The sequence below is a fragment of the Saimiri boliviensis genome, chromosome 19, assembly GCF_048565385.1.
Source record: "Saimiri boliviensis isolate mSaiBol1 chromosome 19, mSaiBol1.pri, whole genome shotgun sequence".
Lineage (NCBI taxonomy): Eukaryota > Metazoa > Chordata > Mammalia > Primates > Cebidae > Saimiri > Saimiri boliviensis.
Window position 1 is genome coordinate 13,887,395 of NC_133467.1, and position 19,048 is coordinate 13,906,442.

At 36.6% G+C, this 19,048-nt stretch overlaps 1 protein-coding gene and 1 long non-coding RNA gene across 3 annotated transcripts in view; both read right to left on the bottom strand.

The window, feature by feature from the left end:
• LOC141582133 (uncharacterized) overlaps window positions 1–3,943 on the bottom strand; it is a 73,167-nt gene extending 69,224 nt beyond the window's left edge. Inside the window, exon 1 of the long non-coding RNA XR_012514974.1 lies at window positions 1–3,943. This exon is cut by the window's left edge and continues 46,356 nt beyond it. This is a non-coding gene — a long non-coding RNA (uncharacterized LOC141582133).
• The window catches only part of XPR1 (xenotropic and polytropic retrovirus receptor 1), a 229,403-nt gene that overhangs the window by 182,058 nt on the left and 28,297 nt on the right, over window positions 1–19,048 (bottom strand). For both annotated transcript variants that reach the window (XM_074389577.1, XM_039460260.2), the window contains exon 2: window positions 3,953–4,004. In XM_074389577.1, coding sequence (XP_074245678.1) covers window positions 3,953–4,004 — 52 coding nt within the window. The remainder of the gene's footprint in view (window positions 1–3,952; window positions 4,005–19,048) is intronic.

The following is a 19,048-nucleotide window of genomic DNA, read 5'->3' on the forward strand; positions in this document are numbered from 1 at the left end:
AATTTGTCACAAATATCAAGAGGTAGTATACTCACTGATACCAAGAATCATAAAAACCCCACCATTCTAGACACCTTCATCCCCTAACTGCCACGTATTCTATATCTACAAGTCTTTCTGCAGTAAAAGATAACAAAATAGTAAAAATTTAAATATTCTATTATTTCAAAAATCAATAGGCTGGGCGCAGTGGCTCATGCCTGTAATCCCAACACTTTCAGAGGCTGAGGCAGGTGGATCACTTAAGGTCAGGAGTTCAAGACTAGCCTGGTCAGCATGGCAAAACCCCGTCTCAACTAAAAATACAAAAATTAGCCTGGCATGGTGGTAGGCACCTGTAATCCCAGCTACTCAGGAGGCCGAGACAGGAGAACTGCTTGAACCCCCAGGAGGCAGAGGTTGCAGTGAGCTGAGATCGCGCCACTGTACTCCAGCCTAGGCAACAGAGCAAGACCCTGTCTCAAAAAAAAAAAAAAAAAATCTACTGTATAATCTTCAACACAGAATTTTAAGTCAACATCTCAGTCATATATTTCCAATGTAAATGGTTACACAAAAATACCAGCAATTATATAGGAGAGCAGGTAATAAAATAAATCAGAAATATCTATTTATATATAAATGGAAAAGAAATGCCTGAGAGTAAGCCCTTATCTAATTATTTCAGAATATGAGTACTTCCTAGTTACAACAATAAAATATTTATTTTAAATAGTTTTTTTTGCAATTTGCAATATATAAGTGATTCATGAAATTCACTCTCAAAGAACGAAACAAAATAACTAGGAAATTGAATATGTTTATTTGAGTAATAAAGAGCAAACTAAAGTCAACATAATTTCTCAATACACTGAAATTGTTTTGTTGACTTACTTTTAATTGAGGAAAAGCCTACTTTATCAAAGAAATAAAGGTACCAGCTTGAAATGTCCTATTAAGAAGAAAGTAGTAATTCACTAGTATAAAAAAGTATCTGTGTTCAACCTCTTGTCAAAAAAAGCTTTCACATATTGTGCCTTTTATCTGATACACTTTGATCAAACAAATCATTTCAATCTTAAATAATCCATTTTAAGTCACCTTTCTTTGACTATAATTATAAATCCAGGCCACTTTAAACAAAAGTGGAGGAGTATGAAATATGTGGAAGCTACTCATTATACTATAACATATCTTAAGTAGGAAATCAGGAAAAAATGTTTTTTACCTCTAATTATGATTATAACCACCTAAGTTATTTAAGTATCTTGGTACAGCTATTACTTAGGTTCAATTCAACAAACATTTAAAAAACACATGTCCTCTAGATACTATAAACAAGGAAAAAATACTCTTATACTGATTTTTTTTAAAAATCAACCTATCAATAAACTCAAGAAGCCTATAAACCTATTGTTAACTATTATCCAAGAGAAGGCTAGCATTAATCATACTAATCTAAGATAATTTAAGATTTAATGATGGGGTTCTCAATGCTGGCTATATATGATTATATGTTAGAATCACTTTGGGAAGAATATAGAAATACCAATCAATATCAATATCATGCATTAATACCAATGACTCCACCCCTAGATCCTAATTTCAACTGGTTTAGAATGGGGACCAAGTGTAGGTATTTGTTAAAAAAAATAAAAAGACTCCCTCCCCATTGAGGAGCTGAGTTGCTCAGCAGATCTGAAAGCCACTACTTAGGGTATACTGTAAGTTTCAAGGTAAAAAGAAACTTGTTCTCTGGCATCAAAGGTTTTAGGTCTACTAAAACTTAAAGTGTAGGCGGAAAAAAGGCGAATGAAGTAAAGAGAGAAAGGCAATATTCAAAAAAGAATCCTACCAAATATCTTTTTCCTTTAAAAATGTTTCAAGTTTAAAGCCCTCTCCTGGACTCTGTTGAAAACTGCATATGCTGCAGTTTTTTAAATAAATAACTGCTAAACAAAAGCCTAAAAATACACAATGAGTAGCATGGATAAGATGCAGAAATGATTGTCATTTAAACTGAACATCATATAAGAGATAATATAAAATCGTAATGCAAAAGAGAGAATTACTGTTCTCTTTAATACATTTTTCTAACTTCAATACTACATAGACTGTTTCCTTAAACCACCTGACAGTATCTTCAATTCTCCACTCTTTCAAGAGAAAAATTCAGGTTTAAAAAGATAAAAATTGACATAGTTTTATATTACGTTTACACGAAAGTATAAACACAAATGTGTGATGTTTTTCTTGTGAAAGTGATACATATTCCTACAATATTCCCTCTATAACATGGTCCAAAGAAGTTAATGTCTCTGAATAATGAGAAAAAGAAAAGGCTCCTAGCTCTAAGTATTTGTCATTTTGAGCATACTTTCACAAAATTCAGTTTTTCTCTAATAACAGCTGAAAGTAAATGAAAAAAATAATAGAAACATGTTCCAGCATAAAAAGGATTAATAAATATCATCATCATTTTCAATTTATCTCAGAGTATCTTTGTTACAAACAATAGTAAAATAAGAGAACCTATATTAAAGCAAGTTATACACAGTAAGGAATCAGTTCAGCTTCTGTGGAACTTCATTTTTCTTATATACTTAAAATAACTAAAGAAGGTATTCTTCATGGCATATAAAATAAGAGACAATCCAATAAAAAACTAAACATATTGATAAACCTTAAGTGTCTTGAGATAAATATTAGAGAATTAAATACATTATAGTCTAAAATTCAGTGACATGAAACTAACGGCCAATGCTTGACTTGACATGGTAAGGGAAAAGATTTTTAGATGTTCAGAGGAAACACATTTTTAATTCAGACTGGTTCGAGATGAAAGGTGTGTATTTCTATATGACTGATGAAATGAGAGTTTTAACTATAAATCTACAGTTTTATTAAACAACTTCAACATCTGTTGTCATGAGAACAAGCCTCTAATAGCTTGTCACTAGAATAACTTCATAGAATTGTTGTCTCATAAAGATATTATCCTGTACATTCAACCCAGAATATTCTCCACATGTACTTTTTCATATTCAACTCTCATTTTAAAAATCTGATTTAAAGATTGGAATGTAGAATTTTAAAAGCATATCGAGCCTCAGAAGGAACATTCTCCCTCAAGAACGGTTGTTAAACTAGCGCCTATTTACTGACACAAGAACATGTACACATGTATATATAAATACGCTTACACACACACACACACACACACACACACACACACACACTCACTGTAAACATTCTCCATTGTTTTACTGGTCCCAGTCTAAAGGCACGACATATATAGAAAGGAAAAGATGTGTTGTGTAAATTATGCCTGAAGGGAGGGGACGGGAGGGGAGGAAAACATATTGGGAGAAGGAAGCATGGCACAGAAAAACCTACGACTACATCGATATATATGATTCACAGTCCTAAGGTGACATAAGGACATAGTAAAAGATTCATCATAGGGTAAAGGTGCATTAGACAAGAGAAAAATTTAGAATAAAATATAAAATAATCGTAATATATATTCTTTTCTATTTTTTTTTTTTTTTTTTTGAGACGGAGTTTCACTCTTGTTACCCAGGCTGGAGTGCAATGGCACGATCTCGGCTCACCGCAACCTCCGCCTCCTGGGTTCAGGCAATTCTCCTGCCTCAGCCTCCTGAGTAGCTGGGATTACAGACACGCGCCACCACGCCCAGCTAATTTTTGTATTTTTAGTAGAGACGGGGTTTCACCATGTTGACCAGGATGGTCTCGATCTCTTGACCTCGTGATCCACCCGCCTCAGCCTCCCAAAGTGTTGGGATTACAGGTGTGAGCCACCGCGCCCGGCCGTAATATATATTCTTAAAAGAAAAAAGACCTATATAATAGGACAGGTTATCGTATTAGTTTTATACTCTGCAGTACAAAATATCTTTCCTTAAAAAGTGATTTTCTGTGATTAAACTTAAGGGTTAATTCATCTTACCTTCCACAGAAGGTGCCTGGTCCTGAGCTGAATACAGCATATCCTTGAAAGCCTATTAGAAAGAAAGAAAAAGAATATACGAAATCATCACTAAGGTTTATACTCAAAGTATCTGAAGCTAAACAATTCTTTTCCAATATTCAGTGACCACACATAGTTCCCCAAATTGAGAAATACTTCAATTAACATTTATAAGTTAAAACCCAAATATTATACTTTCATATCAATCCAGTGTTGTCCAGTTTTTAAGATGAGGGCTAACTTGTATACTTTAAATTAAGGAACAGCTGGAAAAGAATGAAAAAATCACATGAGAGATTATAAACCCTCTTCACCAAGAAAAAAACACAGAACAAAACAGAACAAAAGTCCTAGAGAAATAAACTAGAAGACTGCATAAGAAACTATCAAGAACTGGATACAGTATCTTTTTAAAATTGTAAGAAGGAATATGTAAAATAAAATTCATCTTCTTAACTATATTTAAATTTACAGTTCAATAGTGTTAAGTACATTCACATCGTTCTGCAACCGTTTTCCAGAATTCTTTTCATCTTGAATATTTTTTAAATGAAATTTTATTTTTTATACCCAGGCGTGGAGGCACACACCTGTATTCCTAGTTACTCAGGAGGCTGAGGTGGGAGGATCACTTGAACCCAGGAGGCCAGAACTCACAGTGAGCCAAGACTGCACCACCACACCCCAGCCGGGAAGACAGAGCGAGGCTTCATCTCAAAAATAAATAAAAAAAATAATAACTGTACATATGCCAGGTGTACATGGTAATATTTCAGTACATATGGTATATACTGATCAGATCAGGGTAATTTGGATATCCAGCATCTAAAACATCTATAATTATTTTTTCTGTTGGGAACATTCAATATCCTCCTTCTAGCAATTTGAAACTATATACTATTGCTAATTATAGTCATCCTACAATGGTACGGAACACTAGAATTTATTCCTCCTATGTAGCTGTAATTCTGTATCCTTTAACAAATCTCTCCCTATCCTTTCCCATGCCCTCTTCCCTTCCCAGCCTCTAGTATCCTCTGCTCTACTTTTTATTTCCGTGAGATCAACTATTCTTAGGTTCCATATATGAGTGAAAACATGCAGTGTTTAACCTTCTGTTCCTGGCTTGTTTCATTTAATCTAATGTCTTCTAGTTCCATTCATGCTGTCACAAATGATAGAATTTCATTCTTTTTATGACTGAATAACATTCCTTTGTGTATATATACCACATCTCCTTTAGCCATTCATCTGTTGGACACCAAGGTTGATTCCCTATCTTGGCTACTGTTAACAGTGTTGCAATAAGCACAGGGGTACAGATGTCTCTTTGGTATACTGACTTCCTTTCTTTTGGATAAATGCCCAGTAGTGGAATTCGTGAATCATACCGTATTAATAGTTCTATGTGTAGTTATTTGAGGAAGCTCCATACTGTTCTGCATAGTAGCTGTACTAGTTTACATTCCCACCAACAGAGTGTAAGACTTCTTTTTTCTCTGCATTCTTACCAGCATTTTTTTGTTTTTTGTCATTTTGATAACCGCCATCCTAACAGATAATACCTCACTGTGGATTTGATTTGTATTTCTTTAATGATGAGTAATAATAAACATTTTTTTCATTTAGCTGTTAGCCACTTGCACATCTTTTGAGAAACATCTGTTCAGATCACTTGCCCATTTTTAAAACAATTTTTTTTTTGCTGTTGAGATGTTTGAGTTCCTTGTATATTCTAGATATTGCCTGTAGTGTGGGTAGTGTGCAAATATTTTCTCTCATTTTATAGGTTATCACTATACTGACTGTTTCCTTTGCTATCTAGAAGTGTAATTTGACATATACCCATTTATTTCTTTCTTGCTTTTGTTGCCTATGATTTTGAGTTCTTACTCATGAAATTTTTCCCAGACCAATGTCCTGAAGCATTTTTCAGTGGAGATCTGGAAAGTCATCCCTAAGGGTTTAGGACTCTAAAGACTGGACAGGTTTATAGTTTGTTTTGTTTTGTTTTCCAAAACCACACTCTAGATAAGCTAACCCTATTTAGGTAATTTGGATGGTTAGAGTTTAATCTCTCAATAAGGCATTAGGGAACAGGAAAGAGAAATATTTCCTTATTATCTATCAAAATGGTAAAATCAATTAAGTGGATGAGGACACCCATAGCTTCAAAGCTTTAAATACCATCTAGACACTGATGATGCACAAATTGGCCTACAGCAGGATTCCTCTAACTCAGTATAATTAGCATTTTGGGTCAGATAATTCTTTGTTGTGGGGGGCTGCTCTGTGCATTATAGAATTTTGAGTAGCATCCCTGGCATCTAGAGACCCATTAGATAACAATATCAATCCCCACACCACAACTGTGAAAACTAAATGTTGCCGAATGTCCCGATGGCAAAAAGATCCCTTCCCGGAACCAGCAAAAATATTCAGGCATATAAATACCAAAAAGGAAGAAGTAAACTTCCAGAGTAACCCACTCTTTTTAAGAAAAGAATGCGGTCCTCAAGTCTAGTAAATTATATTCTTCCCAAGTGAATTTACTATTTGCTTTAGACTAGTGGCCAAATGGTCAGATCCATGACTAACCAAGCCTAATAATATAGAGTAAAATATTTCCAATGAAAAGATAAAAATTTTAAATCAATTCATTTTTGTTAATTTTAACCAGTTTTATTAAAATGTTAGATGTACAAAAATGGAAAATAATGTATGTACAAAAATTGTTAATGTCACATATGCTTAAATCCAATAACATTCAGTAATATTCCCTACTTATACAGAATTTGAAGCAATGCAATAATGCAATTGAGGTATAATAAAAAATCAGTATTTGGTCTTTGAGTCCAGTTTCAGGCAGAGAGCTCCAAAAACCTTTGGAATGTGCTGTCTTTCATATGCTAATGATAGCTTAATGGGAGGAAGTGGGAGTAAGGGTCCTAGATGCTTCATGATAGTAGCTGGTCACTAGAAAAACCAAGTGATTGGAGGATTAGAACTTTTAGCTCCACCTCCGGACCTCTGAAGAAGGGAGAAGGGTTGAAGACTGAGCTCAATCACTAATAAAAAGGATTTAATCAACTGTGCCTATACTGTAATGAAACCACCATAAAAACCCTTAAACATCAAGATTCAGAGCACTTCCAAGCTGATGAACACATGAATGTGCAGGCTCTGTGCCATCCCCAACCTAACGTCTTGCACTATGCATCACTTCCATTAGACTGTTTTTAAGTTGTATCCTTTATAATAAATCTGTTACGGTAAGTACAGTGCTTTCCTAAGTACTGAGAGTAGTTCTAGCAAATTATCAAACCTGGAGGTGGGTATCATGGGACTCCTCAAATTTGTAGTCAGACAGGTAGAAATTGAAAACACCTTTGCAAAAACTGTAACTGAGAAAATTATTACAGTGCAAGAGATCTCACCTAACCAGCTCCACCTTACTTCTAACCTCCGAGCTGTCTTTGTTCATTCCAGGGCCAAACTAACTTTGGGAGGAACGTAGTTTACAGCTCAGCTTTGGGAGGAATGTAATCTATAGCGCAACTTTGAAACAAAGACGATAATAACCCTTTCCCCAAACAAACTACCTTCCTGCTGGAGACTAGACTGTCTTTGTAGGACTAATTAGTCATAACATTAGAAATTATGGTTTAGAAGTCATGCAGCTGGAGGCTGCATGATTCTGAACCTCCACAAATTGCTCTTGGGGATAACATCACGATTATAAAAATATGATCGGTGCCTGAGATATTCTGCAGACCCTGTCCTCTGAGCTGTCACCACCCAGATCGATAAACTGGCTCATCTGGTCTTGCACTCAGGTACTGACTCAGCACCAAGAGGACAGCTTCAACTCTCTGTTAGGAATAATAAATTCCTCTTCAAAAGGTTTAAGTGTGTAATGTTCTTATCCTTTGCTCAAAAGCCCAACCTCCTTATACTCTCTTGTTTCTAGCTGGCAAACCACCCTTCCACTCTACTAGCACCCTGACATGCCCAGGTATGTCCAGACATGCCTTGTACCATAATGATCAGACTACTCCCAACCCCTCCTTCTGTTACAAATTACACATTAACCATATTTAGAAGAGTTTAAGCCTTAGCCAACCAAGATCAGCTTAGATTGTGTGGTCCAACCCTAGCCAATAGGGGAAGGACACACGGACAGGAACTGCATTAGGGATAAAAAATCCCTTCTCTCCTTTGTTCAGTGTGCTCTTGCAATCGTGACTAACGCAGGCAGCACCTTTTTGCAGAAGTAAATTGCCTTGCTGAGAAAACTTTTTGCCTGAGTGCTAGTTCTTCTTTGTGGCACAAAGCATTTGTTTCCAACATCTCTATAATTTCATCTCCAACCCAACCAATCAGCACTCCTGACTCATTGGCCCACTACCCACCAAATTATCCTTAAAAACTCAGATCCCTGAATTTTCAAGGAGACTGCTTTGAGTAATAATAAAACTCTGGTCTCCTGTATAACCAGTTCCATGTGAATTAAACTCTTACTCTATTGCAATTTCCCTGTCTTAATAAATTGGCTCTGTCTAGGCAATGGGCAAGGAGAACCAGTTGGGTGATTACAAAATGTGGGATGCCTGGACATCCCATTTGCAGCTGGCATCTTAAGCAGAAGCAGTCTTATGAAACAGAGGCCTTAACCTGTAGGGTCTGTACTAGCTCCAGATAGTCAGTGTCAAAACTGAACTCAATTGTTGGGACACCCAGATGCTGTAGAAAGTTGGTTTCTGGTATCACAAAAATAGTAACACATTTGGTCCCAGAAGTGGTGTCACCAAACATCACACTATTCTGTTCAAACCAGTATCCCACCCCCACCCACAAACAAAAAGCACCATACCACAAAGTGACCATGTGAGGAAACCTTTATTAATGGACCACATCTTTTCTAAGATTATATTTGAAGCTCAATCTCATATTTACAGAGTATTAATTCTTAAACATATTAATTCAACATACAGACATGTTTAAGAATTAATACTCTGTAAATATGAGGCTGAACAGGACAAAATTATAAAACCTCTTCTTAAAAACTATATATATACTCAATATTTTCTTTACAATTTCATGTGTCTCAGGGAACATTAACTACCAGACCAAAATAAGAAGTCAGTCAAGAAGAGCTTATCAAACATTTATTTTTGTACCCACATTAGAATTTTACATTGAAGTCCTCTACAAGTATAGAGTGGTGGTAATATTTTGGTTCCTCAATAGGATATTTCCAGAAGGTAAATGAACAAAAGACTACTAAAAGCAGAGTAAATCTCTAGAATTTCAAAACAAAAAAGTACTAGAAAAATGTAAGGAGAAAGGAACAAACTGATCCAGCTAGAGAACAGTTACAGAAATAAATCATCATGGGAACAAATAATATCAGAGATTCAAATGTTTGAATGAAGGTCTTCCACTTCTGGGGTGTAGTAGGAATGGACAGCAAAATTAAATAATGCTATGAGGAACCATATGAATCACCAATGACTTGCAGTGACTTGTAAATAGTAGGAGCTCAAAAAATACTTTTTGAATTCAAAAGTGTTCCTTCTATCGAGAAATTACTTTGAAGATGAGTAACGAAGCATACTAAGTAGAATATCTGACATGTAATATAAATAAATTCAATTTGAAAGGGAAACCTTTCCAAATTAAATTTTTAAAAAGATGAATTTGAATTTTATAAGGAGAAAAATGATGACAGTCTTCATTCTTATTATAAAATTGAATCAAGGTTTCCTTCAAGTCAAGACAAATCTCACAGAAATCATAGGCAACTCTTTTTGCTTCTTACTACTTTGTGTCCATCTGATTAAGAGGGCCTATATTTTTGGTAGTAATGACCTATAAAAGAACTCCACAAGTAAGATACCATTCTATGCCTATGACAAGAGAATAGTTCCCAATCAGGAACTAGTGGGGAAGAAAACCCTTTAAAGTATCGTCTATATTATCTGTGGACTGTTTGCCTATGAGTCACCCACACCACATGCCTAGGCTGGAAGTAATACATCCAAATCACAAACCAACAAATTAAAAGTTTCCTCAACTCATGCTGTTTAAGGAAATCTAACACTTTATATAAAACCCTGAATTTGTACAGTAAATAAATAAATGTGTTTTCATATGCATTACATGAGTTCTTTGATTTCCAAAGTATTAAAAGCAATCCTTTACATCAGCATCCCTACTCTAATTTCTGTTAAAATATTTGTTATAATTCTAAAAGGAAAGTAAAAACTTGAACCCCAATTCACTGTGCCAAAAGAAAAAAATTAAGCTGAAAGCTAAGTAATGCAAGCAAAGGCCTTTCCTTTTGTTCCTTGGCAAATAGCTACAGATAAAAGGTTAAAATATCTCCACAAGTAGTTACAGTACTCTGTGTTCATCTCATATTATGTAAAGTGCTGCTTTACTGAGAATGAAACTAATACATAATTGACTATTCCCCTGTCTGCTCCTTTTCTCCTGCAACATGGGGATTATCATACTCTCCCTCTTTCTCCTCCAGCCTATTTTTCCCCTTTAAATATTGAAGCCCTCAGAATTATCTTTGGAAAAAGGCACAGACCACAGACTGTTTCTGTGATTGTGTGTTTATTTCTTCCAGGCATGTCCTAAATTTGGTAAAATAAACCTCTAAATTGATTAAGACATGTCTCAGATACTGTTTGGTTTATATAAAGTTATTAAAACATATATAAACATGAACTAGGACAAACTCCTAGTACTTATAACAACCTAGTACATGTAACAGTAAAATCTTACAAACTGAATCCAAAGATAACCACAACCAATAATATTCAACCAACAACATTACCACGACAGGAAAAAAGATGGTGTTTTGCTGAAACAAAATCTCAAACTGTAACATGAATGTGGTGCTGACTGCCAATACAGATGTTCTTTTGAACTTGGAATGGCTATATTACTGTATCAAATGTGATGTAATTCTATAAGTACTTGTCTCTACAGTGAGGCAGCATAACAGAGTGGCTGGGAGCTATAATGTCAGACAACATGTATGAAAACTCTTAGCCAGGCATGGTGGTGTGTATTTGAAGGCCCAGCTTCTTAGGTGGCTGAGACAGAGGACTGCTTGAAACCGGGAGTTCAAGTCAAGCCTGGGCACCATAGCAACACCCTGTCTCTTTAAAAAAAAAAAAAAAAAAAAAAAAAAAAGTTGGCTGGGTGAGGTGGCTCATGCCTGTAATCCCAGCACTTTGGGAGCCCGAGACAGGTGGATCACCTGAAGTCAGGAGTTCGAGACCAGCCTGGCCAACATGATGAAACCACGTCTCTACTAAAAATAAAAAAATTTGCCAGCCATGGCAGTAGGTGCCTGTAATCCCAGCTACTCGAGAGGCTGAGGCAGGAGAATCACCTGAACCCAGGAGACGAAGGTTGCAGTGTGCTGAGATCACGCCACTGTACTCTAGCCTGGGTGACAAACAAACAAACAACAACAACAACAAAAAGTTGCATAACCTTGGAAAAATTAACTTCTCTGTACTTTACCACCCTCATCTGTAAAACAGGAATAGTGATGGCACATACCACACAAGACTATAATAAGGACTATCATAAAAACTCTTAAAATACAATATTAAGTATGATTCATGATCATACATGAAGAACACTTAAAACACTGCCTAGAACATAGAAAATGCACAAAAAATGTTAGCTAATAGAATATGAACTATCATAAAACTTACATCACAATGGGCTGACATTATTTGACCCTGTATTGTCCACAAATGCATCATTTATGCATGAGATGTGTCTCATTTCTTATAAATTCATCATAAAGTAGTACAGTTCTATCTGGAACCAATATAGCAAAACAAGCATACACATGGATGCTGCAATCTACTGGTATTACTGGTTTATTAAATGGTTATCTAGACCAGTGGTCACCAACCTTTTTGGCTCTAGGGACTGGTTTCATGAAACACAATTCTTCCACAGACTTGGGTGGCACAGGAAATTAAACTATTCCACCTCAGATAGATTCTCATAAAAAGCACACTACCTAATCCCTTGCACACACAGTTCACAACAGGGGTCGAGCTCCTATGAGACTCTAATGCTGTTGCTGATCTGACAGAAACTCAGGCGGTAATACAAGCTGGCCCGCTACTTACCTCCTGCAGTGTGGCGCGGTTCCTAACAGGACATGGACCAATTGTGGTCTGCGGCCTAGGGGTTAGGGACCCTGATCTCGATGATATAAAACATATTCCTATTATTTTTAGATGATTGCTTGGCACAGAGAGCACTCCCAACAACAAAAAAGAAAACAATAATAACAACAAAAAACAGCAAACCTAAAAGAATCTGATTTCCAGTTACCATGTCTTTAGATTCAAATGTCCAGTTTTCAATAAAAAAAAATCACAAGATATGCAAAGAAACAAAAATGTTATGTATAATCTATTCAAAGAAAACAACTGTCCCTGAAAAAGACATGATGGCAGAACTACCAGGCAAAGAATTTAAAACAACTAACTTAGAGATACCCAAGAACTAAGAAAAGATGCAGAGAAAGTCAAGAAAATGATATATGAACATAATGAAAACACAAACGAAGAGATAGAAAACTTAAAAAAAGAGACTTAAAAGAAATTCTACTGGCCAGCCATGGTGGCTCATGCCTATAATGACACCACTATGAGAGGCCAACACAGGAGGACTGCTTGAGCCCAGGAGTTTGAGACCAGCCTGAGCAAAAATAGCAAGACCCTGTCCCTTAAAAAAAAAAAAAAATGAAAAAAATTAGTCAGGCATGAACAGGGAGGATGATCCCATGAACCCAGGAGGATAAAGCTGCTGTGAGCTGTGATCACACCACTGCACTCCAACCAGGTCAGAGAGAGTAAGACCTTGTCTCAAAAAATAAAAATAAATGTAAAAGAAATTATTGATCTGCAAAGTATAATAAGTAAAATAAAAATTTCACTAGAGGAACTGAAAGGGAGATTTGAGGAAGCTGAAGAATAAGCACAGTTTAAAATGGGACCATGGAAACTACTAAGTCTGAGGAACAGAAAGAAAAAAATTGAACAGGGACCTGTGGGGTACCACCAAGCAGACCAACATACATACTGTAGGAGTTCCAGAAGGAAAAGAGAGGGAGAGAGAGAAAGAAACACAGAGACTAGTTGAAGAAATAATGTGTGAAAACTTCCCAAATATGATGTAGGAAATTAATAAAAATGTCCAAGAAACTCAAAGAATTCCAAGTAATACAAACTCAGAGACCCACACTGAGATATATTATAACTTTCTAACTGCCAAAAACTCAACAAGAGAGATTCCTGAAAGAAGCAAAAAAGAAGCAACTCATCACATACAAGTGAACTTCAAAAAGATAATTAGCAGATTTAACTATCAACCAAGAATCCTATATTCAACAAAAATGTCCTTCAAAACTGAGGGAGAAATTAGGACATTCCCAGATAAATGGCTGAAGAAATTTGCTACTACTAGATTTCCCCTGTAAGAAATAGTTAAGGGAATCCTGCAAAATGAAATGAAAGAACATAGACAGTAACTAAGAGCTGCATAAAGAAAGAAAAGATCTCAATAAAGATAAATATATGGGCAATTATGAAAGCCAGTGTTACTGTAACAACAGTTTTTAACTACGTTTTTTGTTTTCTACATTATTTAAGAGTCTAACACATTCAAAAGAATTATTATTTTAAGTTTCTGGGCACACAGTGTATAAAAATGGCATTTTATAACATCTACACAACTGAAAGGGATGGAGATACAGCTGTAAAGAAGCAGTTTTTATATGTTATTGAAGTTAAGCTGATATAAATTCAAATTAGAGTGTTTTAACTAAAGGATGCTAAATGCACTCCTCTGCATGGTAACCACAAAGAAAATATTTTCAGTACATACATACAAGCAAATAACAAAGAAATGTAAACATTTCACTACAAAAAATCAACTAAACACTTAAGGAGGAAATGAGGGCCAAAAAAATCTATAAAGAATATATAAAATAGAAAAATGACATAATTACTACTTATCAGTAATTACTTTAAATGTAAATGAATTAAATTCTCCAATGTAAAGACAAAGATTGGCAAAATAAAAATAAAAAATAAAAAATAAAAAGATTGGCAAAATAGATAAAAAAATACATGATCCAACTATAAGCTGCCTAAAAGACACTCAACTTTAGATCTAAAGACACAAACTGAAAGTAAAAGGATGGAAAGAGATTGTACAAATAGTAACAAGAAAGATTTTAAGTCAAGAAAAACTTAAAAAGACACAAAGAAGAATGTTATACATATGTTTTTTAAAGGTTCAATACAGCAAGAAAATGTAACATTTACAGTAGTCACTCCTTATCCAGTTTTGCTTTCTGTAGTTTTGTTTACCCATGGTACAGTACATTAAGATATTCTGAGAAAGAGGGAAAGACCACATTTACATAACTTTTACCATGGTATATTGTTATAACTGTTCTATATTATTATTAGTTATTATTGTTAATCTCTTACTGTACCTAATTTATTTTTTTTCTTTCTTTTTTCTTTTTTTTTTAACTGTACCTAATTTGTAAATTAAACTTCATCATACATATACATGTATAGGAAAAAACAAAGTACATATAGGGTTTGGTACTATCCATTGTTTCAAGTATCCACTGGGGTCTTGGAACATCCCCCATGGATAAGCGGGAACTACTGTATAAACTTTCATGCACTAGGCCAGGTGCAGTGGCTCACATCTGTAATCCCAGCACTTTGGGAGGCCAAGGCAGGCAGATCACCTGAGGTCAGGAGTTCAAGACCAGCCTGGCCAACATGATGAAACCCTGTCTCTGCTAAATGGTGGTGCACGCCTGTAATCCCAGTTACTCAGGAGGCTAAGGTAGGAGAATCACTTGAACCCAGAAGGTGGAGGTTGCAGCGAGCCAAGATCATACCATTACACTCCAGCCTGGGAAACACAGAAAGACTCCGTCTCCTAAAAAAAAAAATTATACACCAAAGACAGACTACCAGAATATATGGAGCAAAAATTAACAGAATTGAAGGGAGAAATAGACACTTCTACAATAATATTTGAAGACTTCAATATCCCCTGACCAATAATAGATAAAATAACCAGACAGTAGACGTATACGTAACACTCTACCCAATGACAACAGCATACTCATTCTTTTCAAGTACACGTGGTACATCTTCCAGGATAGATTATTTGGTAGGCCAGAAACTAAGCCTCAACAGATTTTTTTTTTTTTTTTTTTTTTTTTTTGAGACAGAGTTTCACTCTTGTCGCCCAGGCTAGAGTGCAATGGTGCGATCTCAGCTCACTGCAACCTTTGCCTCCTGGGTTAAAGTGATTCTCCGGCCTCTGCCTCCCAAGTAGCTGGGATTACAGGCACCCACCACCAGCCCAGCTAATTTTTGTATTTTTGGTAGAAACGGGGTTTCGCCATGTTGGCCAGGCCAGTCCTGAACACCTAAGCTCAGGTGATCCACCCACCTCAGCCTTCCAAAGTGCTGAGATTACAGGTGTGAGTCACCACAACAGGCCTCAATAGATTTTAAAAGAGATAATCATACAAAGAAAGTATTTCCTCTGATCACAATAGTATGAAATTAGAAATCAATAAGAGAAATAAAACTTGAAAATTCACAAACCGTGGAAAGTAAACAACACTTACTTCAATAACTCATGGATCAAAAAGGAAATCACAAGGAAAATTGTAAAATATTTAGAGAGGAATGAAAATAAAAATACAACATCCTAAAACGAGACACTGTAAAAACACTGGTAAGGGACAAAGTTATAGCTGTGAGCGGATTTTAAATCAACAACCTAATATGACAATTTACAGAACTAGAAAAAGAAGAACAAACTAAACGCAAGGGTAACAAAAAGAGGGAAACAGGCTGGGTGCAGTGGCTCACGCCTATAATCCCAGTGCTTTGGGAGGTCCATACGGGGTGGATCACTTGAGGTGAGAGTCCAAGACCAGTTTAGCCAACATGGTGAAACCCCCATCTCTACTAAAACCCACAAATTAGCTGGATGTGGTAGCACATGCTTGTAATCCCAGTTACTCAGGAGGCTGAGGCAGGAAAATCACTTGAGCCCAGAAAGTGGGGTTGCAGCGGGCCAAAATCCTACCACTATACTCCAGCCTGGGCGACTGAGCAAGACTCTGCCTCAAAAAAATGAAAGAGGGAAATAAACATGAGAGCAAAGATAAATGAAATCAATAATAGAAAAACAACAGAGAAAAATTAATGAAACCAAAAGTCAGTTTTTTGAAATGATTAACAAAACTGACAAACCTTTAGCTGCAGGGACTAGAAATAAAAGACAGAAGACTCAAATTACTAAAATCAGAAATGAAAGTAGGGGCATTACTACTGATTTTATAGAAATAAAAAGTATTATAAAAGAATACTGTCAACAACCATGCACCAGCAAATTGGATAATCCAGATGAAATGGACAAATGCCTAGAAACGTAAAATCTGGTAAGACCAAATCATGAAGAAATAGAAAATGTGAATCAATCTATAATTAGTAAGAACACTGACTCCATAATCCCAATAAAGAAAGGCCCTTGACCTCATGGCTTCACTGGTGAACTCTACCCAACAATTAAAGAATACCAACCCTTCCCAAACTTTTCCAAAAACGTGAATAGGAGGAAATGCTTCCTAACTCATACTATGAGGTTAGTATTACTTTGATACCAAAGTCAGACAAATACACTACAAGAAAAGAAAACTACAGACAAATATCTCCAATGAACTTTGATGCAAAAATTCTCAACAAAATACTAGAAAGCCAAATTCAGCATCATATTAAGAGGATTATACACCATGACCAAGTGGGATTTATTACTGAAATGAAGTAATTCCTGTGTTGAAATGAAGAGACGACAGGGAAGAGTAGAGGGGACTTCAGCTTGCAACTGGGATACCAGCTAAGCCACAGTAGGAAAGGGCACTGGGCAGTGTCATGAGGCCCCCCATTCTAGGCCCTGGCTCTCAGACAACATTTCTAGACATACCCTGGACCTGAAGGGAACCAGCTGTCTTGAAGGGAAAAACCTACTCCTGGCAGGATTCATTTGCTGAACACAGAACCACTGGGCCCTGAATAATCAGCAGTGATAACCAGGTAGTATACACCATGGGCCTTGGGTGAGACTCTGAGACATGCTGGCTTCACGTGTAACCTGGCACATTCACAGCTGTGGTGGCTATGAGGAGAGACTACTTCAGCTTGAGAAAAACAGAGGGAAGAGTAAAAGGAACTTTGTCTTGAGCTTCAGTACCAGCTCATCCACAGTAGGAAAGAGCCCTAAGCAGGCTTTTAGGGTCCCTGATTCCAAGCCTTGGCTCTTAGCATCTCTAGACCTACCCTTTGCCAGAGGGGAGTCCACTGCCCCGAAGGATGTGTCCCAGGCCTGGCAGCATTCACCACAAACTAACTGAAGAGCCCTTGGGCCATAAGTGCACACTAGCAATATCCTGGCAGTACTTCCTGTGGTCCTATAGTGTTGGTGGACATGGGGAGACTCCTCTGCCTGAGAAAAGAGAAGGAAAGAGTAGAATGAACAGTGGTTTCAGCACCAGTTCGGTTGCAGTAGTATAGAGCAGCATGTAGATTTCTGAGGTTTCGGAGTCCAGGCCCTGGCTCCCAGATAGCATCTCTAGACCTGCCCAGGGCCTTGGGGAACTTGCCACCCTTAAAGGAAGAACACAAGCCTGGCTGGCTTCACTACCTAATGAATGTAGAGCCCTAGGTCCTTGAGCAAATACAGGTAACAGGCAGGTGGTGGTCACAGCAGTCCTTCAGAAACATCCAGTGCTATGCTAGCTTTGGGTCTGACCCAGTGTGGTCCCAACGACGGTGGCTCAAAAGGTACTTGTCTCACCCCTCCCCAAGCTCTAGGCACCTCAGCACAGAAAGAGAAACTCTGTTTTTCTGGGAGAAAGTAAAGGGTAAGAACAAAAGTCTCTAACTAGCAATCCAGAGAATTCTTCTGAATCTTATCCAAGATGATCAAGGTGGTACCGCTATGAGTCTGCAAGAACCACAGTGTTGCTGGGCTTGGAGTACCCTCTAATGCAGATACAGCTGCAGTGACTAAAATCACAATACCCAAGTCTCTCTGAATACCTGGAAAGTCTTTGCAGAGGGATGGGTATAAAAAAGTCCAGATTGCAAAGACTGCAATATATAACTTTTGAATGCCCAGACACCAGAGAACAATCCATAAGACATCCAGGAAAACATGACCTCACTAAAGGAACTAAATAAGATACCAGGAACCAATCCCAGAGAAAAGAAGATATGTGACCTTTCAGATAGAATTCAAAACAGCTGTTTTGAAGAAACTCCAAGAAATTCAAGACAAAGCAAAGGAGGAATTCAGAATCCTATCAGATAAATTTAATGAAGAAACTGAAATAATGAGAAAGAATCATGCAGAAATTCTGGAGTTGAAAATGGAACTGACATACTGAAGAAGGCATTAAATTCTCTTAATAGCGGAAGTGATCAAGCAGAAAAAAATTAGTGAGCTTAAAGACACACTATTTGCAAACACACAATCAGAAGAAATGAAAGAAAAAGGAATAAAAACAGAGTAAAGTATGACTACAAGATCTAGACAACAACCTCGAAAGGGCAAATCTAAGAGTTATTGGCCTTAAACAGAATGTAGAGAGAGACTTGGGGCAGAAATTATTCAAAGAGATAACTTCCCAAATCTAGAGAACTTCTAGATCTAAAGAAGGATATCAATATTCAACTAAAAGAAGGTTATAGAACACCAAGCAGAATTAAACCGAAGAAGATTACCTTAATGCATTTAATAATCAAACTGCCAAAAGTCAAGGATAAAGAAAAGAAAAGATCATAAAAGCAGCAAGAGAAAAGAAACAAATAACATACAATGATGCTCCAATACATCTGGCAGCAGACTTTTCAAAGGAAACCTTACAGATCAAGAGAGTGGCATCACATATTTAAAGTAATGAAGGAAAAAAACTTT